Here is a 20,095-nt window from a genome sequence, read left to right as displayed (position 1 = left end):
CTATCTTTCGCCTGCACGCGTGGCACGAGCACGACACGCTGCCCGAAGGACCTTACTTCGGCGCGGCGCGGCGCGTGTCTCTCCTGCGTGAAAGGTTGGACGCACGAAATGTGCTCAGGCTGTACGATGTCGTCAGCGCAACGCCACAACAACCTGCTAAATTTTAATTTCAGAACTGCCTTTTCACATTCTCCAGTGGTCAATTTTTGCAGCAGGACTGCTTGGGAGTACTTGCTAGGCAGCATCATTGCTGGCATACCAAGCGTCATGGCATCTAGTGCAGTTTTAGCTACCCCAGAATTGATGGCTGAATCGCTTGAGTTTTCTCTGACGAGACAAAAATTAAGAGCTTCCAACAACAACAAATTGAAGAAGCAGCAGAGACAGAAGAGAAGAGTCCCCGTTAAAAAGAAGAAGAAGAAGAAGAGAAGAGTCCAATAATCGTCCACGTTCTGCAAGACCTAATTAACGATCAGGAGCCCGTCTACGTTTGATCTCACCCAGACATGGGAACCTGACGAACGTGTAAACAGACAAGCCGGTGGAAGGAGCTACTCTCCCCCTCCCTGAAGGTCACAAACGTGCCGCGCTTCGAGAACCAACCAGGGGCTGGTATTGTCTCAGCAGGCTTGTGTATTATTCACTGTGACATGTATTTGAAAACAAGACAGGATGAATCTGAATGCATCAACAACACAAAGTACAGACACTGACTTTGCAGAACCTACACAAACACAAGTGTAACCATTGACTCCACAAAAAGGCATATCGGTAAAAAAAAGGTAGAGAAATTGGAGAGCTTTCCTAGTACTACTCCCCTAGCTTTCTGATCTCCAAGCCCAGCGTCGACATCGCCAGCTAGGCTCCTCGACTTCCAGCAAGGCAGCAATTGTGCAGGCAAAGGTCCCCGTCACAGCCACGGCCTCTCACTCACCGGTGCCGTACCTACGCTCTACAGTACTATCTCAAGATATCAGCATTCAGTCAGCACCGGGCGCGTGGATCCCGTGGAAACACGAGATGTAGATTACCGGATGCCTCTGCGTACAAGGTTTTGGAGGAGTTTAGTCTCGATGTTGCCTTAATTGTTTTTTTTCTCGGGTACCTTAATTGTTGATTGAGGTATTCTGTATTTGGGTCCTTCGGCGAAGCTGACTTTTTGGCTACGGAAAGATGAACCAAATGGCGTTTTAAGGCGGTCGGTTAAGGCTGTTAAGCTCACCGAACACAACAATTTACAAGGCAAAAAGATTGACGATGGCTTTAATGAGAAATGGAATGGCAAGACCGTTGATTCATCGTTTGGACGGAAACTCACCGTCGCGGCTGAACAGATTACAGAATTGCAGACAAGTTTAGTGGCTGGCTGCGGTCACCGAGTTGATTGAAATTGACAGGATCGAGTTGAAGGTGTTGCATGCCCGGCGGCGATTATACTACACAACAAAGTACACCGTTCGAGTTAATTCTTGGTCCACCCGTGCACGCCGGCGCGCCGCATGCCTCCGATTTGGCGACTCGGTGTGCCTGACTCAGCTCCAACGCAGGCCACCACAGCACAGGGAGGAGATGACGGAGAACGTACGTGTAGTTGGTGTTGGTTTGGTCTGATCTGATCCCCTCTGGATCTCCTGTGGGAGTCTCGGGTCCAAATTAATCAATCACATTGGCCAGGCAAGACACGGGACACCAGTACCAGCACTGTTCGCCGTTCGGCAGTGACAATCCATTTTACCTAACCTATATACCCGATCTCGTGTCGGGTAGTAGCTACTCTAGCTAATATAATGCTGATATGCGCACCTGCTTTTCGATCAAAACTATACGCACGCAGGTGCGTTTGATTAGTAGTACTGTAGTACAACACGGCCAGAACGGTAGCAGCTGGTGCGAGCTTATATGATTATATACTGACAAGAAAATGCCACATTAGTACATTAGGGCATCCACACTATTTTGCCTCTAAGTTGGAACCTACAAAAACTTCTATTCTTATCAACGAATGCTGCAATGTTAGCTCTCTTTTCACTTCTAAGCTGGGTGCCGTCATGTAATTAAAAACTATTTTCATTGTCAAGTACTAGTCCTCCAACCCCACCTTTCCAACTCCCGATCTGTTTTTTATTTGTTATCGATTGCCTCCAAATGAAGCTGTACTTCCTAACTTGTTTGCTTAGAGGCACACTCTTGCAGTGCTTGGAGGCGGCCTCTAAGGATTAGAGGTGTTTATAAAGGTGGATTTTTTAAAAACTGTGGATGCTCTTACTGTATTTTGTAGAATAAATGCTTGCTGTGTTGTACGAGCTGGCGACACGTGAGAAAACATGGGGCTCCAGTGAGTTGTCGTTTACGGATGTCGGTCATTGACATAAATTTCGTAACGGAACAAGGCAGACCATGATGTCAGTGAACGATATCGTGACGCACAAAATCAATGCCGTAAACCGGCCGGAATACACAACGACTCGAAGTTCCGCGTAGAATTGTAGCAAGAAATTAGGACTTCCTTACGTACCGAGCTTGTGATTGAGATCTCGATCCAGATATTAGCAATTAATTGACGAACCTAATTGCTTTTTTTTTAGAGGATTTTCGGCCCCCACCACGACCACCCCCCCCCCCCACCCCCCACCACACACACTCCCGGGGGCCTGGCTCCTAGTTATATAAAGCCCAGTTATAGAAATGACAGTCTAGCTGGGCCGAAAATACTACGCCTTGCCGGCAGAGCGCACGCCTCTGGTTGCCCGATCGATCGATTGTTTTTCTTTCGTGTTTTTTGGCGTTGCCACGTCTGCTCATCGTGTAGGACAGCAAGTGTTACTTCCACCGATCTCTGTATTAAATTGGTGACGGGGGGCTCATTTCCTCCCCTTTCTATTCCCCTCCTCATCCATCCCCTCTCTACAGCGCCTCGCCTCGCCTCCGCCGCCTCCTCTCCTCTTCACTACTCCGGTGATGTACTCCTTCTCCATCACATGCACTGGAGTAGGGCTGGTCTCTGTCGCCAGATTCATCCCATGGACGGTCCTTGTTCCTCTCAACCTCCAGTTCGGAGGCCCACCAGGCAGTTCCAGGAAGAGGCCTCCACGGAATGGAAATGGTGGCTCTTCATCGTGCTCCGTCAAGAGGTATCTGCCCATTTTAGGGGCGATGGTGCTTGCCCTGTCTCGGGGCTCCATGAGGCGGCCGAAGCTGAAGCACATCCAAGATCGTTGGCTTTGCATGCCTCCCTTTCCTCCGGTTTTAGCGGAGGCTGTTTGTTCTGGTGGAATTCCTGCTTGCTGGTGGCGGCCGGCGGTGTGTTACTCTCCTTGGTGGCGCACATCTCGGTCGGCGGCAGGATTGAAGCTGGGACACGTGTTGGCCCGACGGTTTACTCTGGACGCGTGGCTGCTGCTCGGCCTAGGAGCAAGAAGCGTGTCTTTGGACCTGGTTGTATTTTTCTTATTTCTTTGTGTCCTTATGTAATTCGGGCTGTAATATGTGTCCTTATTATATTAAACACAAGTATGTCTGCTGGACCTACTTGCGTTTATTGTGTTTAGTATAATGCAGGGATCTTTAATATATATATACTATCTATTAAATTGGAGTTGACGGTGTCGGTCCGTCACGTCACCGTAGGTTAACTTCATTAAAATTAAAAATTACAATCTGTTATTTTCTTTTTTTCCAGTTTTTTTTTCACGATTTCTCCTACTCCGTCTTACAACCGACGCCACCACACCAGCATGCCGACCTCGACGGCGCCATGAGTTGCCTATATGAAAAATAAAAATAAATAGTTTGTGATTTTGTTGACCCGTAGCAACGCGCACCTGCTAGACCAAAATTACGAGTTTGCTACCGCTGTCACCACTTTTAATTCCGATGCGTTTTTTTATCCGATTGATTCTAACCACCGACGTACGTCCTCGATACTATCCGCACGACCCTTTCACGCGGGCACGCAGCTCGACCCCTGTCCCCTTCCCTCTCGCACCTATCCCCTCGATTCATCCCCCCGAACTTTTCTTCCTCGCACCGCTAGATCCGACTCCTCCACGAAGTCCGACTCCTCCCTTCATCGCCATCCTCGCTCGTTCTCCATGCCGCCGCCGCCACTGCTCTCCCCCACCGCGCCGCCCTCTCTCCAGTCCTTCTCCGATCTCTACTACCGATTGGCCCGCACGACCACTCCCGTCTCCTCATCCCCTGCCCTGTCTCCTCCTCCCGAGTCCCGAGGAGACTCGATCTAGGCATCCGGCGGCCCAGCGCCCCCTGCCCTCTTCGCTCCTCCGGTGCTTCCGATTTGGACCAAGGACACCGAGCCCCTGCCTCCTTCCCTCTTCATCTATCTGGACGGGTGGCTGTAGGCAGAGGCGGGGCGAGCCGCGAGCGAGGTAGGTGGAGCTCGGCAGCGGCGCTGCAGTCTGAAGACGGAGGCGTGACGGCAGTGCTGCAGAAGATCAGGAGAGGCCGGGTGGCGTTCGACGACTGGATCTGCTCTGAAAATTCCATTGATTTAATTCCCCTCTGTATATGATTTTAGTTTTATTATTTTCCTGGATCTATTTTTTGATCCGATTGGACTTGATCATATGACTAATCGATGATGGTTGAAACATGCCCGATATATGTGGCATGGCATCGCATAGATGCGTGATGGAGCGAAGGGAGAGCAGCATCTCGTCGGAGCTAACATAATTTTCATATGGGCTAAAAATTATAAAATATGAAATTATAGACTAAATTAACGTTTTTTTATCAGAAATTTCGGTAACGCTAGAGTTGCTTTCAATACGTAGCTACGTGCAAAAGACACCACTTTAAAAAACTTAAGCTAGCATGTGTTTCAATTTTTTTTCTTCCGTAGTAACGCACGGGGCTTTTTGCTAGTATATATTAAATTGGTGACACTTACTATGGAGTGAATAACCGTCATATGTGACATTATTGCATCACCAAGCAACAAATAAAAATCCATCTTCAAAATTAAAGGCGCTGGCCCGCGCCATGGGATGGAAGCCTCTCCGTAATCTCCGCTTCTTGTTTGGCAGTTGTTGGGGTCTTCTATGGGCCGGTGCGGAATTCGTTCGCGAGGCCTTGGCCCATGGCAGGAACGAGGAAACATCATTATCAGGCGTGTTGATGGGCCCTAGCGCATTGAGCACGCTCCGATAGAGACGTAACCTTGACTGGATCAATTCCGCACAAGCTACAGATAAAGGTATGGACTCACAGCACACCAGCATAGACCCATTCACTCATGGTCCAAAAGCAAGTTAGTGTATTCCAATTCCAGTTAGTTTCCTTTAAAAAGATATACGGTACCTTGGAAGTAAATGTCATATTCACATTTTCATTTATCTCAGGATTTGGTGTATATCCTTTAAAAAAAAACAGGAATTTGGTGTATATCCTGCTCTGATTAATATGCAGGTATATATTTCCATCGTAAACCTGTCCTCCTGGTCGTCAATGACTCTACCCACAAACACTTCTTTTCTGCACTTGCACATACGAGAGAGCCACGAAACGAACACGATGATTACACGTCATAGAGTTGACCAAGTTTTATTATATGCATGCTTAATCTCAGATGGAACCGTTTGCAATTTGCCAATGGCATCCATATACAGCTGATTGGCCGGAGGGCGCTCTGTTATTTGTCAAGATGTTGTATTTTGCTGCCCAGTTTTTGTTGATACTAAGACCTTGTAACTCCTGTTAAAGTTAATGGCATTGTTTGTGATCCTCATCATGTTTTGAGTCATATATTTTTCCATTTCGTGATTCCTCTATCCCTATTGAGTATGAGTATTTTGGTTCTTTTGTAAACAACACTATGAACCAAAATTTGGATTGGTTGTGGCGGCGCATGCTCAGCGGAGAGTGGTGGGTGGATTGGTGAGAAGAATGAAGAGAATAGAGATATTTAGGCAGAGGTGGAGCTGATAGCATGTGATGTGGGAGGTGGAGTGGTGGACATCTTAATATCTTATTAGCGTGGGATAACGTAGTTGCTCCACTCTACTCTACGCCATGAATTTAGTTTGAACTGTACCAAATTTGGTTGCGAATTGTACTGGGTTGAACCGTTAGCTTTCAATCAAATGGTAAAAAAAGAGCAAAGTCAAAGCTGGCATTCGATCCAACGACCTATCACGTTTTGCTTTTCAATTTTAATATTTAAACTATTAAGATATTTTTTGGTATTTAGTTTCGTCGTTAACCAAGGTATTGTGATTCCTTAGGCTGGCCTGTGGATGTTAAACTTTATAAAGTACAGTACTAGTAGCTGTACCCGCGCGTTGCTACGGGTCAACAAAATCACAAATTTTTATTTATATTTTCTGTGTAGGCAACTCATGGCGTCGTCGAGATCGGCATGCGGGTGTGGTGGCCTCGGTTGTCAGACGGAGTAGGAGAAATCGTGAAACAAACTGGAGAAAAAAAAATAACGGACAGTGGCATATTGGTTGTAATTTTAACGAAGTTAACCTACGACGACGATCGTGCCATCACCACCAACCCTAATTTAATATATTGGTATAGATTGAACATTAGTGTTGTGATATTGTGCGACGCACGTGCACTTAATAAACAAATACGTGATTTATAATTCTTTGAGAGAGAAATGAGATTCAAAAATCATGTTCCGTATTAACGTGGTGCACAGTCACACTTACTAGTCCATACAAGTTGCCGAGTCTGCTCGCCATGGATTACACGGTTACGCCCCTTCTTAAAACACCTTACTCAACTGAAGCCCACGTACTCCTTCCCTTCCCTGCTTGCACCATATCTTCCTCAAAAGTCTCCTGCACTGCACACGCGCGCTTCACCGAGCGCCCCCTGGCTAGCCGATCGGCCATGCCGAGCACGAGCTCGCCGAGCGGCCGCGCCGGCAGGAAGTGGTACGCGCGCGCGGACCTGTTCCTGACGGTCGCCGTCGCCGCGACGCTCTGCTCGGCGACCTACTGCTTCTCGATATGGCACAACGGGCGCAACGCGCCGGAGAAGATCGTCTTCGGGCCGACCCCCTTCGTCGCCGTCGCCGTCTCCGGCACCGGCGTCACGCTGTGCGGCGGCCGGGGGTCCGCCGCCGAGCTCGACTTCGAGACGCACCACTCCGCCGAGAAGGCCGGGCTCTCCGTATCGTCGTCGTCGGCCCCGGCGACTGTCGCAGGGCGGCGCTCATTGCGCGCGGCCGCGACGGTGCCCATGGACGCCGAGCGCCGCGAGCCCTGGCTTGGCGTTGACGGGGAACTAGCCAGCGGCGGCAGCGGCCGCGGACGTACTGCGGGCAAGGTGGGGGCGCGCGTCGATGGCGGCGACAAGCTCCGGTCCCTCGCACACGACGGCGGCGTGCGCACGTAGGCCGAAGCGGCGGCGTGCCATGTCCCGGCTCGTGCCGGCGACGGGCGACCTCGACGACGGAGTCAAGGTCCACCCGGCCCCTATCGCGGCTCGCTTCTCAAAGACATGGTCGTCGTTTGTTCCGTTTGGACGCTGCTAGTATTTTACTCAGTTTCAGTCCTTTTCTTGGATAATTCCTGAATATGAAATGAATTGGGTCTATTTTCAGCGAAATATCAAATGAAGCGATAGGGACCGGTAGGAATTTAGGTGGTCTAACCAAGGAGCGGTCCGGATATTTTATTTGGTCTTGTTCGTCGGACGGCTGGCTTGCGCAGTGCGCGATCGGCCAAGTCGACAAAAGGCCGCCAGGCAACGACAGCCAGTGACGGCTTCAAACAAAAAAGAGTTGACCAGACGCTTCGTTTCCATCGCAAAGTCCGGGGCTTACACCCCTTTTCGAAAAAAAAACTTCGTTTCCATTGCATAACAAAAGGAAAGGATGAACACAATTGTCGTTTTCATGTGAGTTTTGAGACTTTTATTGATGATGATGATGATGCTATCCTGCCCCGGTAGGTTTGATGGTTGCGTTGCAGCTTAATTACAACCTGCGTGTGTATCCATTAATGCGAGACCACGGGTCACGGCATTTATATGGCCTGAGCAGCCGGTCAGCCGCGACGGCTTTGGTCATGACTCATGTCCATGACCGCGACCCCATTGTCTTGGTAGAATCCTAGCGGAGAACGGTAGTTTTGCCAACTAGCAACGACGTTTTGAGGACGTTTCACGATTCTGTTTTTTTCATGAAAGAGGCTCTTTTAAAGGAAGTTGTGCAAGATCTTCCATAAAAAAAGAAAAATAAATAAAGATAACCGAGCGTGAAAGAAAAATAAAAAAACATGAGTCCACATCCCGAAAACTCAATCCCACAACTAGGTCGGTGGACAACTACTATCCTGACCCTCTAATGCTTTGAGATCCGGAAAACGCACACTCTGTCAGAATCATTTGAGGTGTGGGAGTTAGGCAAATCCCACCCAAAACTGGCCTGGACTTTTTGATAGTAGGCTGAACATTTTGGCCACACCAAGGCAGCCAGAGTGTCCAATATACGGAATGGAGGAGCCGGCAGCGAGTACGGGTGTAGCAATTGAAGCAAAACTCACCTCTCAGCTGTCTCCTGCGGAGGTAGAGAGAAGCTCGCTAGCAGTTCTGTAAATGAACCCCAATGCGCCATGGACGGCAAGCTTTCGGGGACGGGTTTGTGGGCGGCGGGCGTGGGGGAAACTGTGAGGGTGGGGGCTCAGCTGGCCGTCGGATCCGCCGTCGCTGTCATGGGAGGCGGGCTCGGGGGAGACAGTGAGGGGGCGGAGATGGAGGCTGACCTAGACCTAAAATGGAGGCGGAGCAAAGCGTGGGGGAAGATATGGCGGCTGATCTAAAAATGGACCCGGGCAGAAGTGTGGGGGAGAAGGTAGGAGGTAGGTTCTAAGCGGGATTGGCACCTTACGACACTTTGGCAACATTGGGGCACCGGAAGTGCACAGATACGCGGTTAGCCTACTGGTTAGCCCAGCGTTAAACTGTCCAACCGTTTTTGTCTCACACCAATCTCAAAGCATTCAACGACCATGATAGTAGTTGTCCACCAACCTAGTTGTGGAAAATGTGGGTCGGTCCACATCCTCCACATGTAAGAGATAGAGGGTGAGGCAAATAATCAAAATGCAAAGTAAAAGTGGGGACAACTGATTAAAATCTGTCATAATCTACTGGCTAGTGGGGGTCAGCAGCAACAAGGGCTGTGCGTTCGGCCACTGGACTGCGGCCTGCAGATCCGCACGCTGCACTTCATCAACGTCCCTTTGTCGGCGCCGCCATCGCCCAGCTGGCTGCCTGCGCCGACGGCCAGGGTCTCGTCTCCAGAGCTCGTCCCTCTTGCTGCTGAGGACTAGTCTGACTTGTTGGCCTTCGTTCCTGTCGGCAGCGCAGTCGCCGCGGCGGAATCAGAGGGAGGTCTCAGTCGGGTTCCAAAGAAGAGACACGAGTAGAGGGGTCTTGGTTTGTTCTGGAGGAGGGAGACAAGCAGAGAAAAAAAAATGTTGGTTCTAGAGGAGGGAGACGAGCGGAGAAAACAAAACTGTCACATGATCGGTTTGATCTAGTCAATCAAACACGAAAATTGGTTGGTTTCACTCATGCCACCCAAACACGATAATTGGTTGGCCCCACCCTTAAAATCTGGTTGCCGTCAACCGATCCTAATCCACTCACCAACTAAACACACCCTTAGTACGACTCTACAACGAGTTCAGATTTTAGAAACATCCTTTCATATTTTTATGAACACTTGGATTTTTAGTGAAAAAAGGCATGAGACACAGGTAGCAGAGACGGAGTAGGACATAAGGGGAGAGGCAGAGATTGGATTTAATTACAAAGAGGCAAAGATAAAACACTTAATTTGGAGAGAATGAACTACTAGAACTAGTTTCCGTCCGAGCCATAATAAGTGTCTCAGATTTAATGCTTTGTATTAACTTTGAGACACTCATTATGAATCGGAGGGAGTAGTATATTTTTGTTTTTTATACAATTATTTCTTTTTTTATTGAAATTTGATTAGTTTTTACTTAGTTTTTACATGGTTACGTCGTGCTATCTGCGAGGCCTACCGGTAGCCATGCAAGCCAGGTGTCAACGTCAATGCGATGATTTCATGGGAGGGAGACTCGCTAGAGTACTGTGTCATCCTTGCAAGATCGTTCAAGGAGATGATGAACCTAAGGACGCCGGTCCATTATTGATGCTTCCACAGGTGTCACACAAGTATAGGTGGAGGAACATGTTCAATAAGAAATGGGATGCCACGATGCACGAGACACTCATCGATGTTGTTGATGGACATGTCGGCACAGAGGTCAGTGTTGGATTTAGCCTCATTCAGTTGTGTGAGGAAGCAGAGAAGACCTTATAAGGATGAGGTAACCCCTCATATCATGCTAGTCTTCTAGGGAAAGGGACACAAAGACGTGCGACATAGTTTTTTTTTTGCGCAAGTCATAGTTTGGTTGAAATCACCTCTTAGGGTCCTTATGTTTACCGGAAGGCATGATTCTCATCGCTTGCACGTGCCAGCGCGTGCGTAGATGTTTATTGCGCTTCCGCTCTCTCAAGAGAAAAGTCTTAACCTCCACCGGTCAGTCTTGGGGTGCATCGAGCTCATGGACACCCTAAAAATTGTCAAATAAATATATATTTTTCTTTTATAAAATAGACACAACATACTCTAACCTTATCACAGAAACTTAAAGTCTGATTCATACCACATCAAACAGCTCAGCTAGAAAGAAAACAACTCGGCTGTGATGGTGTTAATGGCTGCTCAACTCACCCTATTTGAAATACTCATTATACGATTCTCAAATATGTAGATGTGAGGTCTAATTTAGAATTGAAATTCCGTGATATGATAAACGACTGATTTTTAGCCGACAGAGAAAGGAGCTTTGCCCCCAATTATAGGTTCTTAAAGTCTGCCTCGCACAGAACGAAAAACAATGCAAAAAATTGAAACATGAAACTCCAGCTCCAGCGAGAAACCAAACAGAGCAACAGTCTATGTTCTATACTTCTATGGCAAAATAAGAAAGATCATCTAGCTGCAATCCCTGCTGAAAATTTCCCATGAATGTCTCGAGCTGATATTCTGTATAATAAATGATGGACTGAACTATCTAGCGACGTGCCCTAGAGAGTTTAGCGTGCGGCGTCTGTTATAGGGGTGTGCTACCGTTAAGAACCGCGGTGAGCGGACATGACCACGCGGGGCGAGTTGGTGCGGCCCAGCTGGGCGGTTTTAATCGTTGCAGCCAGTTCATGGAAGTTGATTGAGTTTGAGCATTTTTGTACTAGGTGATTTCGTAGATTCAAAAAATTTATAGCTCAATCCAGGTGTCCAATTCACAATCCGTCTTCACCTCTAGATTCGTATCGATGACTGCTTCAAACTCAGATCTTACCCGAATATTTCTCAACAAAAAAATTCAGACCTTTCGTTACCAGGTTAATATCACTCGTTTACCGAGTTATAATCAGTAGTTTACCAGGTCATAATCACTAATTTATCATATCAATATAACTTGTTTATCAGGTTATAGTTACTCGTTTATCAGGTTATAGTCACTAGTTTATCAGGGCATAATCACTAGTTTATCAAATTAATATAGCTTGTTTATCAGGTGACTATAGTTTACTGGCCAAACACACGGCAGCTCCCAGGATCCGTTCCCCATGGAAAAATTTGGAGATAAAAAATCGTCCAAGATATGGACGTAATTAACATGGACTTTTAACACACAAACATCATCCAACACCTCATCATGTTTAGAAGCTAGAAAAACTTTATCAACACCAGCATGTTTCATGATCTTCACCATCCCCACCACAGATTAGCACCACACACACACAAGCAACGCAGAACACACAGGTTAATTAATATCTAATTAAGTCTGCTTATCAGGTTACATGTGCCTAATTACCAGATTAATTAAGCCTGTTTATTAGATTAATCATGCCTAATTACCAGGTTAATTAAGCCTGTTTATCAGATTAACAGTGCATAACTATCAGGTTAACTAAGCGTGTTTACAGGTTAACCGTGCATAATTACCAAGTTAATTAAGCATGTTTGCCGGGTTAACCGTGCCTAATTACCAGGCTAACAAAATAATGATGATTAGTGGTAAAATGACAAGAATAAATCGAGCTGCAATTGTTGGCACAAGCCAAAATACCAAATACACTTGAGAAACATGTCCAAAGATGCGCTCTATACTTCATGTAACAAAGACGAAAGCCACACCGATGATCTCATCCTATTTCGCGTCGCCATCTAGACCGGCGACCGTCTCTTCCGGGACAGATCCTACTCCACCTCCGTCCGTCGCTACTGTCGCATACTACCGCCATGCCTGCTTCGTCGCCGTTCGCAACGTAAGACGCATTCAAGCAACTCTACCGTCGCGTCTGCTACAGCGCCGCCGGGCACGTTCCCGCTCCGCCGCCGCCCCGTGCTTGCTCCAGCAGCGCCGCCGCGCTTGCTCCCGCTCCGCCGCGAGCGCCGCCCCGGTCCCGCACCTCATCCAGCTCCGCCGCCGCCCCGTGCTTGCTCCAGCAGCGCCGCCCCGCCTGCTCCCGCTCCGTCGCGACCTCCCGCCTGCTGCAGCGCCGCCACGGCCCCGCACCTCGTTCCGCTCCGCCGCGCCTGTCTCGCGCTGCCGTGGCCTCGCGCCTGCTGCAGCGCCACCATCCCACGCCGCCGCCGCCCTGCAGCCGCTCCCCCGCGCCTCCTCCACCCCCATCGGGTGGGAGATCCAGCCGCGCGCGACTTCCCTCGGATGAGGCGTCCGCAAGCGAGATCGAGGCGGCGGTTTTGTGGACGGGAGGTTGGAGGCAGCAACTACGACCAACGGCGACGAGGAGAAAAGAGTTTTGGCCACCAGATCGTCTCGCGCGCGGATCTTGACGCGCGCCGTACCATAAGACAGCGGTGGGCACGTCTGCCCATTAGATTGTCCGATAAATGATTTGATTTTTATTGACAGCAACTGATTGTTGTGTTTATGTACCCGATTGTTTTCTTATTCTCGACGACTTTCTGAAGATCTTTTCGAGATGGGTAGAGCCCGTGAGTCACCGACCCGTGAGTCACCGACCCGTGAGTGCGAATTTACGGATCGACCCCTCATTCTCTCGTTTGCTTCTCTCTCGTCGCCGTTGCGTCTCCCCCTTCCTTGCTGTCCCCCGGCCGTTCCTCTAGGGTTTAACCTCATGGACGTCGAGGACGAGCTCCCGACCGCCCCGCCGTCCGCCAACGGCGGCGGAGAGGCCTCCCTGGTGGCAGTGTCCGGCGATCAGTTCGATTTGGAGGCTTACGCTGCGCAGTACTCGGGGCGAACGCGCGTGGCGCGGCTACTCTTCATCGCGGGTAAGTGCGGGTCGGAGCCAATGTGGCTGGACGCTCTGCGGCTCGCCTACGACGAGTCCCTCAAGGGGGAGGACACGACCCTTCACCACGACGTCTCCGCCAGGATCGCCGGCCGCCTCGGGCCCCGCTACGGCGTAGACCTGGCCTGGTCGGACGCCGTCGAGCGCCGCGCGCTGATGCGCAAGGACAAGCTGGACAGTGAGCTCAACGGCTACAGGGTACCGAAACCCCTAAACTTCGCTCGCTTTTCGTTCGTTCTAGGATTGTGTGATAGCTATTTCCGCTTGACAGCTGTTTCCGCTTGACGCAATGCGGGGGGCGTTGGGGTGTGTTCTGAAATTATTTACTTACCTGCAGACTAATCTGATCAAAGAGAGCATCCGGATGGGTTACAATGACTTTGGTGATTTCCACTATGCTCGTGGCCAGCTTTCAGAAGCGTTGAAGAGCTATATCAGAACTCGTGATTACTGCACTAACCCGAAGCATGTTGTTCAGATGTGTATGAATGTGATTCTGGTTAGCATTGAGTTGGGACAGTTTATGCACGTCTCCAATTATGTCAGCAAGGCAGAGCAGACACCAGAAGATATAGACCCTGTTACTGTCGCCAAGTTGCGAGCTGCTGCTGGAATAGCGTACTTGGGAACAAACAAATACAAGCTTGCTGCCCGGAAGGTTGGTGCACTAGAATCTTCTTTCCTGGTTACTGTTCCACGGTTCCACCTTAAGATTTTGAATTGAAATATCAGATTATCAGGCATTCATGAAGCCTGTTCAATAAATCTGTTGGAACTTGGTAACATTCTCTGTATTGGCCTGAATAATCGATGTGTTAAAACTGCATCTGTTATGCTCTTTGTGATTCCGTCAGTACTACTATCATAACCTTTGCTATTATCAGGAGTAAGGAAATGAAATCCAATGAAGGGGTCCAGTAATTTAATTAGTCTGCTGGACTATCATGTTTGCCAGTTTGTTTACTCCTTGGTCGCTTGTTGATCTGATTTGATTTCTGGGAGTGTTGGACAATTTTGTCAAAATTTGAATGTATCTAGACATGACTGAGTGTATAGATACATTCAAATTTAATCAAAGTTGAGACATCCTTTGTTGGACGGAGGGAGTACAAAATTGAGTAAAACACATTCTCTCATCCTTCTCTGCCAACAAAACTTTGTATGCCATCCGAAATATCCATTTCTACTTTGGGCTCGAGACGTGATACCTAATGGAACCTTTCAATGGTTATTATTAGCAGCTTATTTTGGAAGACGCACATAACAATGAATCAATGATCTTTAGTTTTTGTTCCAGGCGGTCATTTTGTGTTCTTGTTTACGGTGCTTGATGATAATAGTAATAGATTTGTTAAGATGTCTGCTAAAACTAAAAGTATGCTCGCATCTGAAGTTTATAGAGACAGGATCAGAGCTGAGGAACAACTATTCTGAAGTCATCGCTCCACAAGATGTTGCTATCTATGGTGCACTATGTGCGCTTGCTTCTTTTGATCGCTCAGAACTGAAGGTTCATCCTTGCTTGAAGTGCCTTTTCCTTTTGCATGGCGTGTTTTATGCTTACCATTCCGTCTAAACCAGATTAATTTCTCTCACTTACAGAGCAAAGTTATTGACAACTACAATTTCCGCAATTTTCTGGAGTTGGTGCCTGAAGTAAGGGAGCTTGTACACGATTTTTATGCAAGGTACTCCATCGATCCCATATTATAGTTCGTCTTAGTTTCTAAAAATGTCCCAAAATACAGGTCTTTCTAGATATAATCGAGTGATGCATGCATGCATTCTATATATAAAAAAAGTAAAACAGGCATGCAATCAATCCGGTTGGCCAGGAGCACATAGCCTCACTCCTCCTGATTTTTTTCTGTCTGCCGATCCTATTCTTCCGCGTGGATCCTATGGGCCAGTGGGCTTTTATTGCCAGGATTCGCTCGCTTGGGAGCTGGTGGCCGGGAATCGATGTGATCTGTACCTTTTATGGAGCAGGAATAAATTCTCAATCGGCAGTTTGTACTCGGGCATGACCTCCTTGGTACTCAAAAAGTTCTAAAACGACCTACAAATAGGGAAGGAGGGAGTAGTTTGTTCCTTGCATCCTTCTTTAACTGCATCTGTTTTTGTGGGTGTAGCTTTATTTAATCTATCGGTCCCATACTCCTATAGCAATGATTATTATGATACAATATGGTAAGAGTTCTGGTCTTTTGGATAACATATGATGGCTTTTGGGAATTTAAACTGTACAAGATACATTTGAAGATGACTTTTGGATAAATCTATATAATCTATAAAGTTGATCCCCACTAAATGCAATTAATGCTTGCAAGCTTCACATGCAAGGTGTCCATATCATCATCCACATCATGCACATCATGGGCATTCAAAGTCTCCACATCACCATCCACATCATGTGTTCTAGTACATTAGGAATCCATTTTGGTGGTCCATTCGAATTTAATATTTTGACACCTAGAATTTTTCATCTTCACGTTGCATAGAAATATTTCACCAAACACACAATTTTTCATGATATGTATGTCAATTTTTCTAAGATATGCAAATATTCAGGTTGACGAAGCTTCACTTTTCGGTTGCTTCGAAATTCTTAATGTTCATGCACATCAAAATTACACTTATTGTTTTGTTGCATAGGTTTTATGAATGATAAAGTTGTTTTGTCCTACAATATTCATATTTCTTTTACATTAAATCATATTATTATCATTTGTTTCTAAAATCATATCCAGACGTGCATATAGAATTTTCCGTGGCAACGCGCGGGGAATCACCTAGTTTAAACTGTACAAGGTAAATTTGAAGGAATGTCAGGACAGAAAAGGGTAAGGACCTACAGATGAAATGCATTTGGTTGCTTGATGAGTGTTGTTTACCTATATAGAGGTATTACGCTAGCAAAAGTAGAATAACTTAGGCCCTGCTTACAACTTCAGAAAAATACAGCCGGAATAGATTACGAGTGTAAATCATTGCACACAGAATTACCTTTGTATTTGTTTTCTCCTGTTTGGATTAGCAAGGTTCCACGAACAGCTCCTATGGTGCAGGCCGCCGGCAGTGATCGAGGCGAGGCAGAGGAGGGAGCCAGGGAGGTTGTCGTTGCCGCCGCCTCGTGCCATCGGAGCTGCTCTGGTTGCCGACCCACGTGCTGCCGGAACATGCTCTAGTCGCTGACGCCTCGCGCACCCACACCAGAAAGTGCCACTGATCCCGCTCTTGTCACCGACGGTGTTGGGTTTTAGGTTCTCCCGTGCCGCCGCCCACTTCCTTTCCTCCTCCCGATTCTGTTTCCATGCCTCGTTAGATCCGTAAACTTCTACGGTTGTTTTAGAGCGATACGAGCGGAAAACAAAACTGAAAATGATGAACAAAGCACACTTTTGGCCCCCCGTCGGATTTTTTCTGCGCTCCGAATTATACACCGGTTTTGGGCTCCAAAACGCTCTTCCAATCAGGGCTCCGAACCAAGCACATTTTTTAACCACTGTATTTTTATTGCAGTCAGTCCAGTTCAATGTGTGCATATTTCAAACAAGGAAGGTTTGGTACTACGATTTTGCGCTCGTTCCTGTTAGGTCCTATAAGATTTTAAAGAATGATTTTCGTCCCAAGTTTGCACTCTGTATCACAGGCATTCAGAACATTGTGGTCTTGTGGCATCTTTTTTTTTCCCCTAATTTTTATCTTGTCCAGGCAAAGAGTGCATACATTGAAAGTTTGTGGGACCAAAATAGTTCCTTTAGAGTAAGCTGAAGGTCAGCCTGGGTATTCGGTTTAACCGAACTGAACGGGCTGGTTCCTCGGGTTTTTGGAAATTCCGGTTCTTTGAAATTCTTGACCACCTTGAAAAAATTAAGAACCGAAAATTCGGTTCGGTTCTCAGTTATACCCGAACAAAACCGAATCAATAAATGGCAGCACGCAAGAAACCAAATCGTGAAGAAAAAATTGCGTACCGGGAGCCCTAGGGCGGTTAAGGACGAAAGAGATGAAGGAGAGACGGAGAGGAGAGTCAGCTCGCTTGCGAATTGTGTTTCAAGGAGACCGTGGTCGGGGCAGTGAACTGTGGCGAGCTGGCGAGGATTGGAGATGGCGCTCTGGCGGCTAGGTTTGCGTCTTGGAATCAGGAGAGATACAGGCAGACCGATCGAATAGAAGCCGTCGTTTTTCCTTATGGGCTTCCTAATGGGCTAGGACGAGGAGTTAGGCTGGGGATGCATGGTGCAGACGTGCAATTGGGCTAGGAGTGACTTGGTGGCCTGGGGCCGGCGGGCCCATGACGATGCTTGCGATGTACGTGAAGATGCAGAAGGCTCTGTTCATACAAACAATTGGTTCCTCGGGTATTTCGGTTAACCGAGGGTAGGAACTGAATTAACCGAACAAACTTCGGTTTTTGAGATTTGCTGACCGAAAATTTAAACGGTTCTTCGGTGTCGGTCTAATCGGCTTCGGTTTCCGGTTATTCGGTCATCGGCTTCGGTTTCTCGGTTTTTATGCCCACCCCTAGCTGAAGGTCAAGGCTGGAATATCGACGCAGTAAATTAGACAAATACCAGGCCACTTCTAACTCTATGTATCTGTTCTTTGATGTGTTAAAGTTGGGAAGCTAATTTTGATAAATGATAAGCGAGGATGTACATGGTCTGTCAATGTATTCTGAGCGTTTTCTGATTGCCTATTGACTTTTCATCCTATCTTTGGTAAATGATGGATTTTCTTACCTTAAATGACCACATTCTTCAGCTTGTGAGTTTTTACGGTTTATGATGTTCCGTGATGTGGATAAGATGACATTTGCTCTCTTTTCTTGTCATTGTCACTAATAACATGCCACATTTTAGTCGCTGCCTAAGAAATGGTGTCCTTGTATGTCTATTTCGTCACCTCCATATAGCTCATTTATTATGAGCTACTAGCTAAATGCACATGCGTTGCTACGGATTAAAATTATATACTACATGCACGGGTTGTTTTAAATATTTATGTGCTCATATTTTCCAACTTTATGCTAAATAAGAATACTCTCAAAATATTTATTTGAGAAAACAATCATCTCAAAAGTATATACATCAAACCAAATCAATTTTAATCAAAATATTTTGATACATAATATCTATATCACATTGAATTGGTGGCAATCAAGTGATTATCTAAGAAGTTAGGGAGTATTCTTGATAGGGTGAATTGACGACCACCAACTCAAATCTTTTAAAGATATGTTGGAACGGACCTTCTACTATTAAGAATTCTTTTGTTTTAAGTTGGGGATATATTTATTTTCGAGATGCATGTTTATGTCTTTCATGCTACTAGATTATGCATTTAAAAAAATTCATAAACAGAAAGGATTTTAATTCTTTGCACCTGTCTGTTATTAACTAATCACAAGATTATTTTATACCAGTCGCTATGGGTCATGTCTGGGATATCTTGAGAAGCTGAAGTCAAACCTGCTACTGGATATACATTTGCATGAGCATGTCGAAACTTTGTACAAGGACATTCGCCACAAAGCTATCATACAATACACATTTCCATTTATATCTGTTGATCTCAACACAATGGCTGTCGCCTTCAAGACTTCTGTGACCATGTTAGAGAAAGAGTTGGCAGCACTTATCACTGATAACAAAATACAGGTAGGTAACAAAGATGTCTTGTCACCTGGCTTGGAACATGGCACTAATTTGCTGAGCTTTTTTCAAAATTTATGCAGGCTCGTATAGACTCGCACAACAAGATTCTCTATGCAAATCATGCTGACCAAAGAAACACAACTTTCCAGCGTGCACTGCAAACGGGCAATGAGTTTGAGAGAGATGTCAAGTCCATGCTTCTGAGGGCGAACCTTCTCAAACATGAGTACAACCAAAAGGCAGCAGAAAAGAGGGTGTGAAGTTCTGCAGAGTGCTAACGTTACTGCAGATGCATGTGAAAAAGTTCTCTGATTTGGACCTAAGGTGCATTTAGAGGTTTAAATGATAATTCGTGCCATGGTTAAATATTTGAGAATATCATCTCATGATTTTTAGAATTGAAGCTCAGATAGTAGATCTGCTGCATTTCTTGATAATGTAGCTGCTGGAGTATGCTGCTACATATGTTTTTGAGTACCCCAAGATGCTATAATTTCTCTCATGCATGCTCTTCTTTCGGAGCACATAGCTAGATACTTGTTGATGATTTGCGCATACAAGTCTACTGACCTTTTGGAGGCTTTATATCTCGCTGTTACCGAAGGCGTCTTGTTTGTGTGCTACTGCCTCCGTCCAGAAATACAAGCTGATTCCATTGTTAAATGTGTACCGTCACTCTTGATTGCAGTGGACCTGTTTCTAGGGCTGCTGCCATGATAAGGCATTGATATTGTTTCAAATGCCCCTAGTTGCACAATGAACAGAGATTATACCTTGGGCATCGGGCCAGCGGCACACCGTGGCAGGCAGAATGGCCCCAGTCTCTATTAGCAATAACTAGCACAATACCGTGTGTTGCTTACAGATTGAAAATAATAAACTACATATTTAAAGAAAATGTACTGTCATTTACCGCAATCTCAATGGTTTGAAGGTGACTGACCACCATCGCCAATTAAGATCCTCGTAGGATTAAGGATACTACAGTAGCAATAATAATATTCTGTCCGTCCCAATGTCCCATATTAAGTGATTCAAATTTGTCAAAATTTGGATGTATCTATGGCTAAAAAGCG

General features: G+C 46.5%; 2 protein-coding genes across 2 annotated transcripts; both read left to right on the top strand.

Moving 5' to 3' along the window:
* The first annotated feature begins 6,612 nt into the window (after positions 1-6,612).
* On the top strand, positions 6,613-7,605 carry LOC100845604. Its single transcript, XM_003571935.4, has one exon. The coding sequence runs from the start codon at positions 6,706-6,708 to the stop codon at positions 7,363-7,365; it is 660 nt and encodes a 219-aa protein (XP_003571983.2). The 5' UTR covers positions 6,613-6,705; the 3' UTR covers positions 7,366-7,605.
* A 5,283-nt stretch (positions 7,606-12,888) lies between these two features.
* Positions 12,889-19,682, top strand: LOC100837801 (COP9 signalosome complex subunit 1). The gene is made up of 6 exons (XM_003574170.4): positions 12,889-13,557; positions 13,697-14,017; positions 14,753-14,869; positions 14,962-15,047; positions 18,788-19,022; positions 19,100-19,682. Exons 1-6 carry the CDS (start codon positions 13,027-13,029, stop codon positions 19,277-19,279), a joined length of 1,470 nt encoding a protein of 489 aa, XP_003574218.2. The 5' UTR covers positions 12,889-13,026; the 3' UTR covers positions 19,280-19,682.
* The last annotated feature ends 413 nt before the right edge of the window (positions 19,683-20,095 follow it).

This window comes from Brachypodium distachyon, chromosome 3 (assembly GCF_000005505.3).
Source record: "Brachypodium distachyon strain Bd21 chromosome 3, Brachypodium_distachyon_v3.0, whole genome shotgun sequence".
Classification (NCBI taxonomy): domain Eukaryota; kingdom Viridiplantae; phylum Streptophyta; class Magnoliopsida; order Poales; family Poaceae; genus Brachypodium; species Brachypodium distachyon.
The sequence above is the reverse complement of the archived record's forward strand: the minus strand, read 5'-3'. Positions and strand labels throughout refer to the sequence as shown.

What these genes read in the sequence shown, in the direction of transcription:
- LOC100845604 (XM_003571935.4), top strand. Translation starts at nt 6,706, where the DNA reads ATGGATTACACGGTTACGCCCCTTCTTAAAACACCTTACTCAACTGAA.
- LOC100837801 (XM_003574170.4), top strand. Translation starts at nt 13,027, where the DNA reads ATGGGTAGAGCCCGTGAGTCACCGACCCGTGAGTCACCGACCCGTGAG. An exon ending in GTGAGCTCAACGGCTACAGG is followed by an intron (nt 13,558 to 13,696) that starts GTACCGAAACCC and finishes ACTTACCTGCAG; the next exon opens with ACTAATCTGATCAAAGAGAG. An exon ending in TCACTGATAACAAAATACAG is followed by an intron (nt 19,023 to 19,099) that starts GTAGGTAACAAA and finishes AAATTTATGCAG; the next exon opens with GCTCGTATAGACTCGCACAA.